Source organism: Oryzias latipes, chromosome 6 (genome assembly GCF_053564925.1).
Source record: "Oryzias latipes strain Hd-rR chromosome 6, Olatipes_Hd-rR_3.1".
NCBI lineage: Eukaryota > Metazoa > Chordata > Actinopteri > Beloniformes > Adrianichthyidae > Oryzias > Oryzias latipes.
Genome location: NC_136242.1, coordinates 14,137,121 through 14,155,612, shown reverse-complemented (window position 1 = coordinate 14,155,612; position 18,492 = coordinate 14,137,121). Strand labels below are relative to the sequence as shown.

General features: G+C 39.9%; 1 protein-coding gene across 1 annotated transcript in view; it reads right to left on the bottom strand.

Annotated features, from left to right (window-relative positions):
• Window positions 1–3,252: 3,252 nt before the first annotated feature.
• The window catches only part of fbln1 (fibulin 1), a 33,732-nt gene continuing 18,492 nt past the window's right edge, over window positions 3,253–18,492 (bottom strand). The window contains exons 15-17 of the mRNA XM_011475891.4: window positions 17,831–17,976; window positions 16,580–16,720; window positions 3,253–4,196 (exon numbers count right to left, since the gene is read on the bottom strand). Coding sequence (XP_011474193.1) covers window positions 4,057–4,196; window positions 16,580–16,720; window positions 17,831–17,976 — 427 coding nt within the window. The 3' untranslated portion in view covers window positions 3,253–4,056. The remainder of the gene's footprint in view (window positions 4,197–16,579; window positions 16,721–17,830; window positions 17,977–18,492) is intronic.

Below are 18,492 nucleotides of genomic sequence, written 5' to 3'. Positions count from 1 at the left end.
TGAAAATATGTGGGGAACACTGTACTAACCAGGTTGGGAGTTAAAGTACTGGTAGTCAGAGTAATATTTGTTTTTCGCCATCAGTCTGTTTATGAGTTGCAAACAGTGACTGTATAATATAACTGAATGAATCACATGTGACGTTACCCATGGAAAATGCCTGGCTTCTGGTTACGACCCATTCAATTGTCACTTTTCTACAATAGATAAGCCGTGATTGGTCCGTCTACATTTCTATGGCAACCACTCTCCAGTCAGAAGTGATCATGTTAGAAGGCCACACCCCTTCCACAGAAAGCAGGCTCAGGAGAATCTGCCAATCAAACTCTTCGAACGTTCAACACCAAGCATCCTACTTTTATTGAGGCATCTGAATGGTCAGTTTATACCTTGAATTACTTGTGCCATAGCAAAAGTACCTTGAAAAAAAAAAATTCTTAATAGAAGTCAATGGGATTTTGGCTTCATTGGACCAGTGGGTAGTTCCTATTTGGAACGTGACGGGTTGCTCATTCCAGTTTTCATTTACTGTTAATGGTTGCAAACAATAGCCGCGGTTACATGGGCAAAATATCTTGATCAGATCAATGGTCGGGTTAAAATTCAACCGTGCACATGGGCACAGAAAACCTTTTTCCGATTAGAACAAACGTTTACATGGGTCACACTTTCAGTCAGAATAAATCATTGTGGCATGCGCAGTAGTGTTGAAAATACCGGAAAGAGGAAATGAGTCCCACAGTAAACAAACTTTGGTCTCATATACATTTAAGCAGCAGCTCGGTAATATACAAGAAGATCTTCCAAATGTCCTGTTATTAATGTAATGAATATTATGAAGTGCCTGTTCGCTACTCATTTTAATTTTAATCCGTGTGGTCAGTGCTTTTTTGTGGAAGAACGGAGCTGGAAGAAGCCAGTGTTAGGAGAGGCTAACAAGCGCTCACAACTTTTTATGGACACAAAATCCAGGACTATGCGGGAATCATTTGCAGCAATCTGAACCTTGGCTGCACGTAAATGTGTGGGAATAATATCAGCCTTTATTTTGTCGGGGCACAACTGGAAACACAATTCCACGTGATTGTTTGAACGGTTTCTAAGGACTGAGCGGCATTCTGCCATGAAAAGTTCGCACACTGCCCCAAAGCCGCTGTGTGTGCTGGAGGTCCAAGCTCTTCCCGGACATTCACGGTTCTCCTGAAGCCAGCAGCCGCTAACCCAGAGCGGCAGGTCGGTTCGCAGTCCGAATTCTCACAAATAACAAAACGCACACGTAACAAAACACCGTCCCCTCAAACACATATTAATAAATCCGGCTGCTCTGCTCAGAGAGGTTCACTCGGTCCACTGGCACCCGAGTCCGAACGCAGAGCTCGGGTGCCGGGTCCAGACGTGCGTGGGCACGAAGCGCTCTTCCCCCGCTTCCCCCTCGTGAGGGGTGAAAGAGAGGGGAGAGCCAGCGGGACAAGAGCGGAGCGGCGCTTTGCACGGGGCATCCGCAAAGTAGCTGGTCAATCCCGTATGCGCTCCAAAGCTATCTCTCAGCGAAACATCGTCTATGCATGACTTAAACCAGAGCAGTAGTGACACACGATCGGAATGAACCGTTAACATGCCCACCTATCTCGATCGGAAAGAAATTTTGATCCGAACGAGTCTGACTATTCCGAACGGCACGTTTACATGACCCATTTTTCTTCCAATCAGGCGTTCTTTCAGATTACTTTTGCCCATGTAAACGCGGCTAATGTTGGGAGTTGCAGGTATTGTGATTACGCTCATGCATCTAACACGTTGCGCTGTTAGACTATTTTATGTTACTAACAAGGTTGGGAGTTGGCGTAGTCACTGTAACTTTTTTTTGCGGTATCAGTCTGTTTTTTTCACGTGTTGCAACAAGGTTAGCACTAACAGGTATGGTAAATATGCAAGCGCGGCTAATGCTTCCAATGTCCAACGTGTAGCGCATTACAAGCGTTGCTGTGAACGCAGTTAATAAAGTCTAACTGACGTACGAACTTATCGCAGGATCTCGCTTCGAGTTCCCCTTATAGTTCGGTGTGCTTTACATATGGCATATTTAAAAATATACCATTCAGAACCCAATGTGCCCCATTGTACAGATACGCTACTTTTTTTTAAAATAGTGTTTGATCTTACCTCATTCCCCTTTGGACTGATTTCCAGAGTTTTTGGAAACATGACCTTTTCACCATGTCCAGAACTGACCACGAAAAAAATATAAATGAATAATGGGAGCGTAGGCCACAATGACTGTGCTTCTGTGTGTTCAGGAAGCAGGAGCTTCATACTTCTACATCATCTGGGGGCATTTGGAGGGCAAACTGATGAGAGTCTTAACCACCAGATATCATTGGGTGCAGAAACAAACAGAACGTTGGAACGCTGGAAACTGACATTCCACCAACCACCCCGAACAAAAGTAAAATAGTTGAGATAATTTTTTTCACATGTGCCCGCTTGTTCTCTAATATTGACATGTGTGAGTTATCTGAATCTAGTTTCCTGTTATGACACTTGAGGGAATTGCAAAATTCACAAGGTTTTTCATGGTCATGGTACAGAATACAGTGAAATCCTCCCCTCTTTCTGCCTATCCATCAAATAATCTGTTTGTCTGCAGTGCTTTTCTAAAGAGACCTGATGTCAAGACATGGATTATTATACTTTTGGATCAACATTCACATATGAAGGGCATCACTATTGTTACGTTGCATTGGCGCAATATGTCAGCATTTCAAGAAAAAGCTTATTTATTTATCTCTGTGTAAAATGAGTTACAGCATGAATCTGGGGCAACTTGCAATAACAGAACCAAGAGGGTAGACTTTTAACCCTTGTGCTACCCTAGGCACTTTAACATTGGGAGTTGGGTCATCTAGACCCACTAGACAGTGCTCTGAACCTTTTTTCTTCAATGATTTGTGAACCTCACTGGTGTCCATGGATTACATGAAATCTTTCCACCTTTATCCACCTTTGTCATGGTAGGGAGAACACGTCAATGTAAGGGTGGGGTCATCTAAGATAGCACAAGGGTTAAAGAATCATGGTTCAAAAAAGCTGCTATTGAGGAAAAGTAAGAGCAATGGGAGTCAAAAGTCTTTGACATTAGCATATTTTTTCAATGAATCAGAAGTTCTTACCTATCAATAAATAAATTGGGTTGACAAAAAAAAACTTACAAAAAAGTGAAAGAGGTTTTGCAGCACAATGATCACACTTAGATTATGACATTTGCAAATTTAATGAGCATTGATGATAACTTACACACTAAGTGACTACATGCAAATGACAAGTGTTCTAAATAATGTTGTGTTTATATTATAGGAGCAATTCTTTAATACACAGAATGTACATTGAAAGAAAGATGGACTTTTTAGCAGCAAAGACAACATCTTTATGAGAGAAATGCTTACAAAAAACCCTCATGTGTTGATGCCACTATATGCAAAATAATGTAAAATAATGTAAAAAGGTCTGAACGTTTAAGATATTTAATAATAGCATTAACTATTTGTTTTCCTAAATTGACCAACATCCTCTGAATTTTTAATAAAAATAAAGTTTACAACTCTAATCAGAAATAATCCCTTAAACTTAACAACCACAAGTAAAATTTCCAAAATAATAGCAATAACTCAACATTGACGTGCATTGTGTTTTTTGTAAAAACTCTCTCCAGTCCCATTTTGCAAGTCAAGTCTAGAGTTTTTGGGGACAAGTCCAAGTCAATTCTTAAGTCATTAGCTTTAATTTCAACTTAAGTCTTGAGTTTTAAAACACAATTTTTGGTTACACATGAATAGGAAGTTTGTGTTTCTGTATTCTTGGTGTAAAATTGTTGTAAAGAATGCTTTTATCTGAAGACCCGGCAGTGCTGTCCTAGATGTAAAATAAAAAAAACAAACAAATGGATTTTGTTCACGTGTACCATCAAGTCCTAAGTCACGTTTAATGTCTCTGCCTGTAAGACCTACGTGCAACTCAAGTCCAATTCTCAATCTCTTCAGTTAATTCTGGAGAGATCTCCTAAAACCAGAATGCTGACACAAAAACGTGAACGTTGATGATGTTTTGACCACCGTCACCGTGAGAAGACAGGTTCCGCATGGACAGTTTTAGTACAGTTTCCACTGGACCGACCAAAGGCTTCACTTGGCGAACAACACCTGAAAGAGACAGAGTACACATAAAATGAGATGTGACTTTAGCAGGAGACTCTGGGCTTTGGTATCAAAAGCAAGATGACAGTGTTGAGTCTAAACTAAGCCAGAGATTTTTTCTTTGAGGGCCCAGTTATAGTTAAGTTTCCCAAACTGCATTGGGTTGTCTGGGGTGTTAAGGTTGAGCTTCTTCTCCATTAGAGACAGTAGCTGCCCAAATTGTTAAATTTCCTGCTGTGGGCCTATATTGGGGATTGCACAGGAGGTATATTTATAAAAGTCCCCGGACTGCCAGAGCCTAACCTGGCTACTGTTGGGTGAAGGCAGGGTACACCAAAAAGGCCCTTCTCGCTGAGAGGCGAAAGCACTAACCACTGCTCTACCGTGCAGCCCAACAAAGGTTACCAGACCTTAACTAAATGGTGTATACTTGTATAGCGCCTTTCTTCCTACAAGGACAAAGCGCTTTACAGTCACAGACCCATTCACCCAGTCACACACACATTCACTCACACATTCACACACTGATGGCGGCTCCGCTGCCAAACACAGGCGCCTGCCTACCACCAGAGGCAAGGTGGGGTTCAGTGTCTTGCCCAAGGACACTTCGACTCATGGGCGTGCAAGGCGGGAATCGAACCTACAATCTTATGATCATGGGTCGACTGCCCTACCGCTGCACCACAGCCGCCCCAACTACCATCAAAACGTCCTCCAATTTTGCTAGTGGACCCCTGAGGTGCCTCCAGGCCAGCTGAAAGACATAGTCCCCCCAGGGTGTCCTGAGTCTTCTCCAAGGCTTCCTCCTGGTGGAACATGCCCAGAAAAACTTCCCAGGGAGGCATTGAGGTGATTCCCCAGCCACCTCATCTGGCTTCTATTGATGTGGAGGAGCAGCAGCTCTACATCAAACTCCTCCTGAGTGAACCAGCTCTGCTTTAAACCTGCAAGTGCCCATCCACCCTGAGGACAAAACCAATTTCAACCCCCTGTACCCGGGATCTTATCCTTCAGGTTGACAAAGGTGAGGGAGGAACCTAAGATTAGCCAGTAAATTGAGAGCTTTTCTTTTTAGCTCCGCTCCATCTTCATTACAATTGCCCTCATCAACTGATCTAAAAACATTTTCCATCTCCAGGATATCAGCTCTGTGTTACTTCAAACAGGCCCTGATAAAACACTGAGTAGTCAGGAATATGAAAAATCATAAAATACTTTTTTCTTTGTTTATTTGATTCTATTAAAGACATTTTGATAAGAATGACGGTACCGCGATTTAGCTGCAGCTACAGCTCTATTTTAGGGAAAAGTCCCGGTCCTTTAACCGTCTCCACCAATCATTCTTGGAGGCTTAATCATACGTCATCAGTCTGACCAATCAGAAGTCATTAAAGTCTTCACTTCCTTGTTCAGATTCTGCTCATAAAGTCATTCAGTTCCAACAAAAATACCAGCTAAAGCTTGTCTTTAGCGCAGTAGCTTTCCGCGGGATCCGGTGTCAAAAAGTGAACAAAACAATGAAGCTCATTGTTTGCGTTCGGCGGATGTTTACACTACATCTCCCATGATGCATTGGGTTAAAGTGACAGCGTCTCAGCACACAATAAGTCTTTCTTGTTAAACGTCTTGAAACAACAACAAACACACAAAAAACAGTTTTTAAATCTTTTAACTTAACTTTTATTAGATATTTTAGAAAAAACAGCTGCAACTTCAGCTTTTTCTGCCACAATTATCACAAAAATGTATGTGAGATTGTGGAGGGACTGTACATCAAACTACAAACTATGAGTTTCTCCTTTTTTTTAAATTTTTGGATGCTGGTGTGCCGCAGGATTTTTATCAAGGTTAAAGTGTGCCGTGGCTCAAAAAAAGGTTGAAGAACACTGGCTTAGACTGCCGAATTGTCTCACTTCTAACAGGCTGCACACAAGAAGCATGCTAGGAGCACACACTTTTCACTTGAACAGCTCCAACTGGCTCCTTGCCCAGTGCTCAGGATTTGTGGGAGTTGAAAAAATGAACACTCTGTACGAAACCCCTTTATCACCCTTACTTATTAACCTTACAGGTTGTATGGGTGTTTGCTATGACCAGTTTCTCATAACATGGCAATAAAATGATGCAAAAAATATGCGATTGAAAATTTGAGCTCTAGGGGCATACTGTCAGTCTGTGACCTTGTTATTTTTGCCCATTTTTCATTTGCAGACAGCCCGTATCAACCCTTAAGGGCAGTTGTGACAAAGGCTTTATGTCTCATACTTTTGGTAAAAATTCTCAATCAGGTCCCAAGGCTTTGCTTTGGTCAGTATTCCCAAGTCAAGATCTGGACAAAAATCCAAATCTGGTGAGAAATATTTCAGCAAATTCCAACCTTCATGTCTCTTCTTGTCTTTGTCTCAATTCTAAAATGTCAAGTCCGTGAGAAAGAATCTCAAGTTAATCTCTGCCTGTCAGACATATTTACAACTCACTTCCATGTCTCAAATCCAAGTCCCTAATTTTGGTCCTGTTTTAGGATTAACCAGATTGACACTTGATTTAGACCCCCCTTCCCCCCTTGAGTCATAACAAAAAATCTCAAACAAAGCAGCAAGTATTTTTTCAGGGGTTTGTAGTTCATGAAATACATGCCAAAGGTATTTTCTAAATACGTCCCCTAATAATATTCACTTGTGTCACTATATCTGCTGGAGAATTCAGATGGTAAAACAGATGAAGGATAAACAGACAGCAACAACGAATGATTGTATTTCCTTGGAATTCATTGGTTGCTCTTTCGAAGAGAATGTGCGATTACAGAGAGAGAAGTCAGTGTTTATGCAGGCTGTCAGCAGACCCTTTTTCTGCCTGGGCTTGGTGACATTTCAGCTCTGGCTTGTTCAAACAGCTATCATCAGGGTTTACTGAGGGTACACAACCACCTTTGACCATCTTCTTCCTATTTACTTGGGTTTCTGTTTGAGTCATTAGTCGGATGACTCAAGAACTGAACTCATCCCGCTGAGGGATAATTGTTTCACTCAGTCTAAATTACAAAGCTTCTCCGTATAGAAGTCATGTTTAGGTCCGACTCCAATCATCCTCTGCTCATTCTCAGTGTTTTTTTATTTAATCACGATCATTTTTAGTCAAAATCAACGCTAACACAGCTATCATGTAACGGCGTTGGACTGTTTTTTTTTTTTACGTTACTAACAAGGTTGGGAGTCAGCGTAGTCACATGAACGTGTGTTTTACCAGGATCAGTCTGTTTTTTTGTGTTGCAAACAAGGTTGGGAGTTACAGGCCTGTGAATACGCTAACGTAGCATCTAACGCGGAAAACATGTAGCATGTTTCGAACGCTTTCTGGAGTTACTGTAAATTTAGTTAATAAAGTCTGACTGACTTATTTCTGACTCATTTGTCTCGCTTAAAGTCTAATTTGTTTAATCTATTGTAAAAGCATTCCCAGTGGTCTTTTAATTACGATTATGCCGTTTTTAGCAAAAAAACAAAACAAAAAAACCTGTGTCGTTTTCTAGGACATAGTTTCTGCAGAGCTGCAATAGTTCAATAGAAATTAACATCTGGGTTTTGTGCAGGACTGTTGGCGTAGAGTAAACCGGTCTTCATTTCCCATCATCCCTTTGTTTACACTTTCTCTTGCTATTACAGACATTCACACCCCCAACCTAACATTACCGTTGCAACAAAAATGGCGACATAGATTGATCTAGTCGTCAACAAATGGATGTAGCGGATTAGAGCAGGGAGAACAAGGAGCTGTAGTAGCTTCTATATCTATGTCCATTATTTGTCTCAGAAAGTACTCAGAAATGCAATTTTCATTTAATTTTCCTTTATGTACTGTATGTCTTCAATCATGAGAAAAATTATGCAAAAACATGTTAAAAACACAATTTTCATTGGAGTGGGTCTCTAAAGAGGTCTTTCATTTTAAGAGATTTGATGATTCATTAGGATACTGGTGTTGTATGATGGCAGATCTTCCAGTCACTTATTCCTGTTTTTCCCCTCTCTTTGCTTCCTGTGGGGGCCTGGTGTTAGTGGCACCCTTACTGTGGCCTGCAAGGGTAAATGAGTCCCATGTGTTTGATGGAGAGGAGCAGTCGTAGTCACGCTATACCAAAATGAAGGCTTTGCTCCAGGAATCCATCTTTAACTCCAGGAAGGACAAGCCCTTCAAAAAAGAAAAGAAATCAAAACTGTTGGCTCTCTTCTCATTGTCACTTTATTTGGCTTTTTTTTTTACCCTTTTCTGAGTTTGACATGACCAGATGTCAATATGGCAATTACGAGGCCCCCTTCTTGTTTTGGTACTCTGTTGCATGGTGACTCTAAAAGTCTTCACACACTGGGGATTTCATCGCTTCCAAACGATCAATCGCACGAGAAGAAAATGTAACTGGAGCATAAATCATCCCAATATTAATGAAGCAAATGTGATGGGAAAAATACAGAACCTCAAGTTCCAAAACGATTTTACTAGACTGGATTTAGGGTTTAGGTTAAATAGCTCTGGGTTCATTATTTGTCCTTTGCACTAGCTCAAGTGGTTACATTTAGGAAAAAAAACTGTATGTGTGGCTTCCATCTAATGAGGACAAAACACTTTTTAATCAGGATCATTTGAGTTTTCTTCTAAAACTTTTCAAGCCAATTCTGTGAAAAGAAGCTAAACAACGTAACCGCAAAACACGACACTTAAAACAAAGGCACACATTTCAACTGTGCCAAAATCAAGCACAGGCTTCAAAAGACGACAGTATGTGGAATGTGTCTAAGGCCTATTAGTGTTTTGTGAATTTGTTCTGCGGTCTAATTAGGGTAATAAGTGTTCTCACAGGAACAGAAAGTCTGTTATAGCTAAAGATTTTCTTTGAGCTTGTGGTAGAAAATCAATCTAACCACCAAAAACATGTTTTACAGGGTGTGATAACAGAGCTTTGCCCCTTAAAAGATTTTGTGTAGTGTAAAGTGATGTGGAAATGAAAAGATTTTTAGTAAAAAAAAAACTTTTAAGAAAGTTTTAAAGTTTTGCTTTTTTGGGGTCTGCAACCTTTAACACAAAGACCTATTCTGGTTGATTTCTCACTGACCAAAACCCAGTTGGAGACGCAAAGTCTTGTTTGAACCTTTAGAAAGAAAGTATTATTGTTACCATCATGATAGTTAAATAAACTATTGTTTTTCTTTTTACATGAATAAACTTCTGAAAGTAGCTACTATGTAACTCTACTCACAGTGAACCCAAGGAGAAAGGCCAACAACCACATACCTTGTTGGCTCATTCCCTCACATACCTGAGATTCTTATAAATAACTAAGGGGGGAATTTTTCAAACCTGTCAGCTGATTTGGTGGCAAAATCATATCAGATGGCAGATCTGATCTTCCAGTTTCCAGTTTACTGCTACTGTGTGCAAAGATAACCTAACAATTTCAACAACTATCATCACACAAGCTGCCATTCTCAACAGCAGCCCCCATCAATTAGAAAAGACTATAGACAAATGCATCTGTGAAGCATGGACTCTCCCACCAAACAAGTTGAGGAAACTGCTTGTCTGCAGTTTTCCTACGTCACAACTGCAAGGTTTGTGACACTGAAGGGTAACTTGTTAACTGCAATTTCTGGCTTTTCTGGTTTTTAACCTCCCAGCTAGCAAAGGTAGATCACAAAACTAAAAGGAAAGGGTTTAACACCAAAAAACAAATCAAAAGTATGCAATGGCCTCACCACAGGATGTTAATAGCACACCAGTTGCTATGTAATGCATACTCACTGTGGTAAAATCATTGGTGACTGTCCAAGAGCAGTGAACGTCTGTGCTGCTGCTTTTAAGCAGGTCTTGTTTTGTCATTTTCCACTGAAACGAAGTCTGTTTTTCACAGGTGTACAAAAGTTTTTTCTTGTATTGATGGTAAGACTAAAACTCCAGAAAGTAACTAAAAGAAGTTCCTAGTTAGCTGAATTGTTGTTGACTTAATCGATAAATTGCTTTATATGCCTAAGATCCAACTAGATCTATCTGATTCAGGCATTCAGATCGATATACAAATATTTATAAAATATTTTCAAAATGAAATAAGTTTTTTTTTTCAATCTTGGAAAAAAAACATTTGGATTGAGGTACAGTAGGTTTACTTTACTATAAAATAAAAACAACAAAGAGCATCACAGTGGACAAAACACATGTGATGGCAGCAAAAAATGATGAAGCATCATTCCAGTCAAATGTGTGGCAACACTTGGAATTTAGTAAAGACTTTAGACCAGGGTGCTCATTACCCCAATTGCGATCGACTGGTCGATCTTCAAGGATATTACGGTAAATCGCAGGCCAGCAAAGATGAATAATCAAATAAATAAAAATATATTTTTAAAAAATCCGTCAGTAAATCAAAATCCTCACCGATAAGTACGGGACTTGATTGACATGCAGAACGGCCAATCGAACATACTGATAACATCTGATAACATCAAACATCTGATACATACGTCACTGCACATGCATGTTTCAATACACTGAGCGCAAATTCTGTCTGTCATCAGTAAGTCGCTACCCCCCCCCACGGCATGTCCCCGGCATATTTAATTTACATTGATTATCTTGCAAGATGATCACATCCTGGATCGATTTTAGGTCAGTGAATCTGATCAAATCGGATGGTTCAAAATAAACAAATACTAACTATGAATCTTATCATCAACCACTAATTATGATGTTCAAATGAATCGTTAGACCCCTATTTTTAGTAAAACATCAAATGTCACTCCCAGCATTCTTTCAAAATAACTCATTGTGGCTTCATGTAATATACTCCTCTAGTCACTTAACACAACAACATGACTAACAGTTTCCAAGGGGAGTACACAGACCCCTTGGGGATATGTGATTACAGTCTTCAGACTGGTACATGGACAGTTGGTCAGGTCAAAACGTCCAAACACAACCCTGACTGCTCCAAAGAATGGCCAGGATCCATGCACAGCACGGTAAGGCAGGAGTACATTGTTTTAAGGTCAATTAACGGTGAGTCATCTTTACTGATCTTTCAAGCAGCCCATCCATTGTTGGATGGTGCCACTGACTGGGCAGTGACATCATTAAAAACTGGCCTCAGGGACATGGGTCTGTTCTTTTCTTGGGTATTATGGTTTAACAGTTGTGGGCTGGAGCAGCTGAGATGACATAACATGCACCATTATCTTTACCACAACCTTTACACTGCATTACAAGTAACCTTTCAAAGCCATACCCAGGAGGCATAAAATAGACCTGAGTGTACAGTAACTGGAAAAGACATGAGACAGAAAACAGCTTTTCTTAGATTTCTGGACCCTTGGAAATAGAGTAAACAACACATTATTTTAATAAGTTTTGACATCCTTTCCTTTCAATTTATAGCATTTCACATTGAGGGAATGGATTAAATCAGCATTGGGTTTGTAACTTTAACAGTTAACCAAACAGAACTAGATTTTCCAGTAAACATGGGGTTTAAAAGCATGTAGTAATGATAAGTATAAATTAAACCTATAACCAGACGAAAAGAGATAAGTGCCATATGTTGAGTTATGTAGACAGTTTTATAAGGAGCAATATGTCCACACTGTGTAATTGTCTCTGTGAGGATGACATTTGTGCCTTACTGTCTTCCTGTCGTTGCATTTGACTGAGGGGGACCACCCAGTTAGAGTGTTGTGTGTTTGATTGTGAGGTTGTTGGGTGGAGAAGACCCTGTTTTGATTAGTCGTACAAATCTCCAGACAAGGATTCCACATGGGCTTGGCGCTCTCTTGTGGGGCCGACACAGCCTTCTTGTGATTCATGTAAGTGACAGCCACTCATACCACAGATAGCTTTTTCTCTGCTTATCTCTATGGCTACCTTCACCTACTTTCCGATGAATCCACAAACTCGGAACCTGTCACGTCTCTCACTGAAGAACTACATTCCACCAGCCACTGCTGAGTGCTGAACTGACCACTGCGGCTACCTGCACACAGACAAAACGTCCCATTCCCTCTTTTCTGTTCTGACTGTCAACACCAGCGCAGAAGATATTTATTCTGTGGGCTGAATATAAACCGCAAAAGCATATTTCCACCTGCACATGAAAAGTGAATGGAATTTAGACGTGGCATCTTAGATTTACAACTCCTTTGGAGGATGGGCATGAATCATGAATGGAGGACACTGTATTATCGTCTTTTCCAGGGAGATGGGATTAAGTACTTTGGTTTTCTCTGCACACCCTTCTACACACACGCGCACTCACAGGATGATAACACCAATGCTAAGTGGTAAGATAGAGTCATTTCCTGACAAATAATTACTCTTGAAGAAGGTTAATTTAAAAAGAATTCAGCAGATGGTTTATCCTGGGATGACTGTTTGATTCCACAGCACTGATTGTACTGTTCATTACACTTTAAAAAGAGGATTAGCAAAAAACGTAGCATTTAATCACCATAAAAGGACCTTTTTCATAAAAATGCTCAACACAAGTCGGAGTGGTTTAATTCTTTGCAAACAGACGTAGAAGATCAGCCTGAATGAATTTCATAAAGAGAAAAATCAAACAAAGCTATTGAAAACGATTCATTGAAAACTGTACTTTTCATTGAAAGACTCATCCATCCACCTACGGACTGTCAGAATCAATAGTTCTAAGATCTGCTTTATGAAAACCACCGACCCACTTAGAATGCCAACGTTTTATTCATAGGGGTTAGGCCTGCACAATATACCGCAAATTTATCGTTATCGCAATATCCAGCTCTGCAATATGCATATCGCAAAAGACGGAGAATATCGCAATAAATCGCAAACCCAAAATGTGTTAAAACAATCTTATGGCAGCTTGAAGCATTTAACGAATCAAATAAATCCCTTTATGCTTTGACCAATCAGATGGACGCCTTCCCATTGTTGACCAATCAGATGGAGGCCTATTATGTTAGATGTTTGTCCCCCATGTCAATGAGGGTCATTTGGAGTATAATTTTTAAACTGTTGCAATGAAATGGGAATGATGTTTTTGTTTATTTTTCTATTTGTTTATTTACCGCAAATTTATCGTTATCGCAATATTGATCACTAATATCGCATATCGCAAGTTTTCCTCATATCGTGCAGCCCTAATAAGGGTGTAACAATTCATTTTAACAACGATTTGACTCATATCGTAATTTGTTGTTGTTGATACGATTCATAGCTGAAGTTGGTTGATTTTGAACAATCCGATTCACTGACTTAAAATTGATTCAGGACATCTTTAGCCAAAACTTCAACCAGTGTGACTCAGAGATAAATATCTTGGTACTGAACAGTGCCGGTGAAGTTTTCCAGATTCCTGGTATTTCTTGCAAGATAATCAAGTGTAAATTAAATATGTGTACAAACAAGTAAATAATAATGAACGTTTTAGTTTCCTAAAGTTCCTTAACATTAATAGAACATTATACCACACTGTATGGTCATGTATCTTGTCCACTGTGATGTCACTAAGTCATTTTTATGTCAGAGTAGAATAAGCCTACTGTGCCTCGATCCAAATGGTATTTTCCAGTATGAACATAATCGATTTATTTATTCTAAAGGGATTTCATAATGGTAGAGGTCTATTCGATGTGATTAGCAACTCGCCTCAGATAGATCACTCTGGTACGATTGCAGGAATGTAAACCGATTCATCGAATAAGTTGATTAGTCATTACAACCCATATTGATAAAGCATGAGCAAGCCGTTAGTGTTTGCTGTTATGATGTTGTAAAGATGCCTCAAACCTCACTGTTTGATTGTTCCCTATAATTGCAGTTCTGCTCAGTGTTTCAAAGGAACCTGTAAGCAATTGATTGATCATGTTGTGAAAGCTCCAAGGGACGTCAGTCATGGTTGTCATCCACATGTAGCTGTGCTGGTAAAAGCAACGGGTGACCAAGAGTAGTGTTGCTGTCATATCCCGTGTATTTCTGTGTGTTTTGAAACAGCAAGTCAACGGAGCAGAACCACTGAATTATAAATGCTTGAAATTCAGCCACAGAATTTGATGAGTTCCAATGGTCTCTTTTGTCAAGTCGAGTTCACATGCTTGTTCATAACTGGAGTCTCAAAGTCTGCTGCCATTCACATCCTAAGTTATAACACCACAGTTGGAGACGCTGGAGATAATGGAAACTAAGCTTCCTTCTGTGACACGTCAGCGAGGCTCGCACAATAGTTACGCAACAGAAGCGCCTGCTGGCCAAAGCACCAGTGGCAGAAGCCGCTCAATGGACGCCTAACTTTACAGCAAGCAGTCAGTGAGCGAAAGACTTTGTCACACAGGGACGCAGTGTAGAGAAGCGATGGGTAACTGGTGCTCAAGTACAAGAGCTGCATCTAATAAGCATCTGAAGGGTTTGAGAGAGAAGTGGCTCCTCGCAAACAAGCCTTTTATGTGGTCGTCGGTTTAAGTGCTCTAATGCTCGGCGAGACACTGAGGCCTAGCTTGGGGAAATGGAACAATACATTCAACCACATGAAGCACAGGGCCCAGGATTACTTCTGCACATATTTTCTCTCCCTTTCTGTCATTGACTTAAAGCGCTGTGCCTCACTGAGTCTGCAGTTGCATTCTGTGCACACAGATAACCCTTGCAAATGAACACTGCTATTAGTAGGTAATTTAACCTAAATGCCCTCTGTTTGCCTTCACACAGACATTCAAAGGTAATGATGCATTACAAAATGTTGCTCATCTTTCATGCAGAAATGCACCATTGTTCATTCCAATGAAAGCATACTATTACAGGACAGAACATAATTATAACAACCTCTTCAGAGGTTTTTGTGGATTTATTACAACCTGTATGACAGTTTCTCCCATGTCTTTGTGTGAATTTGGATATGTTTGATAAGCACACATCTGTTTCTGCAACTGTTTGAGGGAAGAACACTTGCGTGAGCCCGCAATCCAGGCTTAACCAGCAACAGCCACACACTCTGGTCCACAACCCCTTGTACTCCCCTCTGTTCAGACTTTAAGACAGATGTGCATGCCGAGGGCCTATCCCTTCATCCATCGTTTTGATGAAGAAGAAGACGTTTTGTGGTCCAGTAGCACTTTTTTTTGCAAAGGAATTTTAATTTCCGTCCTACTTATTTCTTGCTAGATCTAGATGGATGTAAATGGCAGCCACAATGAGAGCTGCTTGATGTTTCTTCAATGCTAAGTGGATTTTCTTTTTTTTTCTTTTAGCGTAAAAGGCTACACCATCCTTCATGTTTCAAAGTGCAGAAATATTCTCACAATCCCTTGTGGTTGCAACATTCTGACGCTACGTACACACCAGGCTTGTGTGGCGCGTTTAAAGACATGCTAAACGTTTTGTTTTTTTTTTGCTTGCTTTTTTGCATATAGTTTTTACGCTGGTCTGCCTAAAGCCCTAAAACGGACTTAAAAAACTTGCGTAGCGACATGTGAAAATGTGCATGTACGTGTGTTTACATAGACTTTTCATTGGAAGCGGAAGCTCAAATTCATGTTTCCAAGCTCAGTGTAAACGCAAGATAAGCAAAAATTGATCAAACAAGACAAGATAAGCAAACCTTTGTGGTTGTTTCTGCGTATATTTATAATGAAAGATTCAAATTTGTAAAATCTGCAACATTTAATGTTTATAGGAAGATTGCATGCAAAGCAAAAATAATTAAAAATGTCATTACATTTGATGACTTGCAGTTTTAGTACTACAGATCTAAATTTAACCACGGAGCCGTGTTTTCTCTTAGTCCTGTGTTAAAAGGCCAGTGCTGGTTTTTACACTATTTCAGTAAAACATGGTAAGAGTCAGCCAGAACTCAACAAAAACAAAATGTTTTGACAGACCCAACATTTTTTCAACCTCAGGCTGCAGCCGCCCTCATCCTCCCTCAGCCAAGCCTCTGTTCATCTCAGCAGCACCAGATAAAAATGGCTGCCACCCAAAAAGGCACTGTAGACATTTTCCTTTCCTACCTCTGCAGAATGGCTGTTAGTGCACAGGTAGTGATAAGGAATATAATTCAAATCTTTAAAATAACCACTTTGTTCAAATGTGTATTTTTGGTGGTTCTGTCCTGGAAAAATGACACAGGCTCTTTTATTTTGGCTAAACATGTTATAATCATAATTAAAAGACCACTGGAAACGCTATTATGATAGATCAAAAGATGATCGGAGTGGGACTTTATTATTATTGCAGGAAGTCATTAATCCATTGGCTATGAAAAAGCCAATCAACTGGTTCTTGGCGTAATCCAAATTCTGTTGAAAATGTGAAAGTGTAAAACCTAAAGGGTATTTTTTTAAACTGCTTTTTTACAGCTGTCTTTGTAAAGAGGTGCTCACCCAGGAACCGTCCACTCTCCACTCGTTTGATGATGTCAAAGGCATTCTCCACGTTACCCTCCAGGATGTCGAATCTGACATCGTATCCACCAAACTGATAGGAACTGTAAACTGGAACTGTGGTTCTCAGAAAAACGATCTCTGCAGGAAAACATAAAGACAAAAAAACAAATAAAAAAAGATTATTCAAGCTGAACCACTAATAATTTGGAGAATCATCTATCGTGACTCAACTGCAACTTTGCAAATTTGGATAATAATGGACTGTAATGATGTCTCAAACATTTTTTGTTTCCATCACACATGAATTGTCCACTGTGATGACACTTGATTGTTTTTACTTTATAGTAAAATAATCATTCAATCCAACAGGTATTTGCCTAGATTGGTCTTAAATGGATTTATTTTATTTTACAATTTTAATGGTATAGGTCAATTCAATTAACAACTTATCTCAGACAGATCGATCTGGTTGGATAAATTGATTCATCAAATAATCATAAGACCCCTAAGTTTTCTGATTAGTCAGGTATCCTGCTAAAGCAAGAGGGTAAATCTTCATGTGGTGTGGTCAGCCAGAAAAGGGTTATTAATTTGTTTGAAAACTTAATTGTTCAATGACAGTGTTTGCAGTTGCAGCTGTGTTCTGGATGGATGAGGGGTCCATTTTCCTATGGGACTTTGATTAAATGTATTTGTGGTAACATTTGATTTGATTGATTTGACTTGAACTAAGATGACGAGGTTCCAGAAAGTTTGATCAGAATCAAGCCAAGTTTGAATTTACCACCTGGACAGGAGTGAGCCCTTCTTAGTGGAGAGCTCAGATTTAGGGATTCACCATGGCAACAGATAAAAAAATATGTCAGATAATGTGAGCTGCATTACCAATGATCTAACAGCAAACGTTACATGCTTTTTTTAATTAAAAACAACTGGAGTAATTGTCCATAAAAAATTCAAAAGGAACATTACAGTTTTTGCAAACATTTCAAGTCCCTTTGTATGTTTTTAGCTTAAAAGTTGAATAGTTACATCTCTTTTACATTAATTCAAGTAAATAAAGTGTCAAAGTACAACTTTCTTGTACAGCCAGTGTTCTTGATCTCGTCATTCAAAACTCTGAAGTTGACATTTTTCCAGAGTGGCAAACTTCAGTTTTAAAGGGCCTATATATCATGCTATTCTTAGGCCTTTCAGAGTAAACTATATCCATATGTATGATATAGCCAAAGAAGGACTTCCACTTACCCTCTGGTTTTACAAACTCCCTGAAGGTAGGCAGTGAAATGAAGGTATGGGACACCGAGTGAATGGGATCCAGAACACACGCGATGTCGTTGGGCTGGCAGGATTTCGAGCAGCGAATGGTGTCAGAGCCTTGAATCCTCGCCGATCTAAAGATGACAAACCAAAGATACGCTTCCACAAAATTCAGGGGATCACTAGCATACACGACCTCTGACCTTTAGGCATTGTCCGTCTAAAGCCTCCAAAGTGAAAACGCTTTTGGTTAAAAGCCCTCAATAGGGCCTCCTTGAGTTTAGCTCGGAGCATAATTAAAACGCAATGGGGGGCCCCCCACCAATAGCTGCTCCACAAACAGTCTGAACTGGACGACAGGGGTGCTGGATACAACACTCAGCATCAAAAATAATCAAACTCTGTGTGGTTTGGAGGAATAATAAATCAACAATGGCCAGAACGCATGCCACATGCCACAGCCAGACTTCATAACTTGTGGAGACTCGCGCTGACATTGATTCTTTTCTGATGGCCTATTTCAAGCTGTGTGTAAAATGAATTACTACACCCACAAAGAATGATCCATAACCTGCTCAGGAAAATATTTGGATTTGCCGAGCATCCCCAGCTTCGCGTCTGATAATCTCTTGAAGAGGATTTATGTGGCA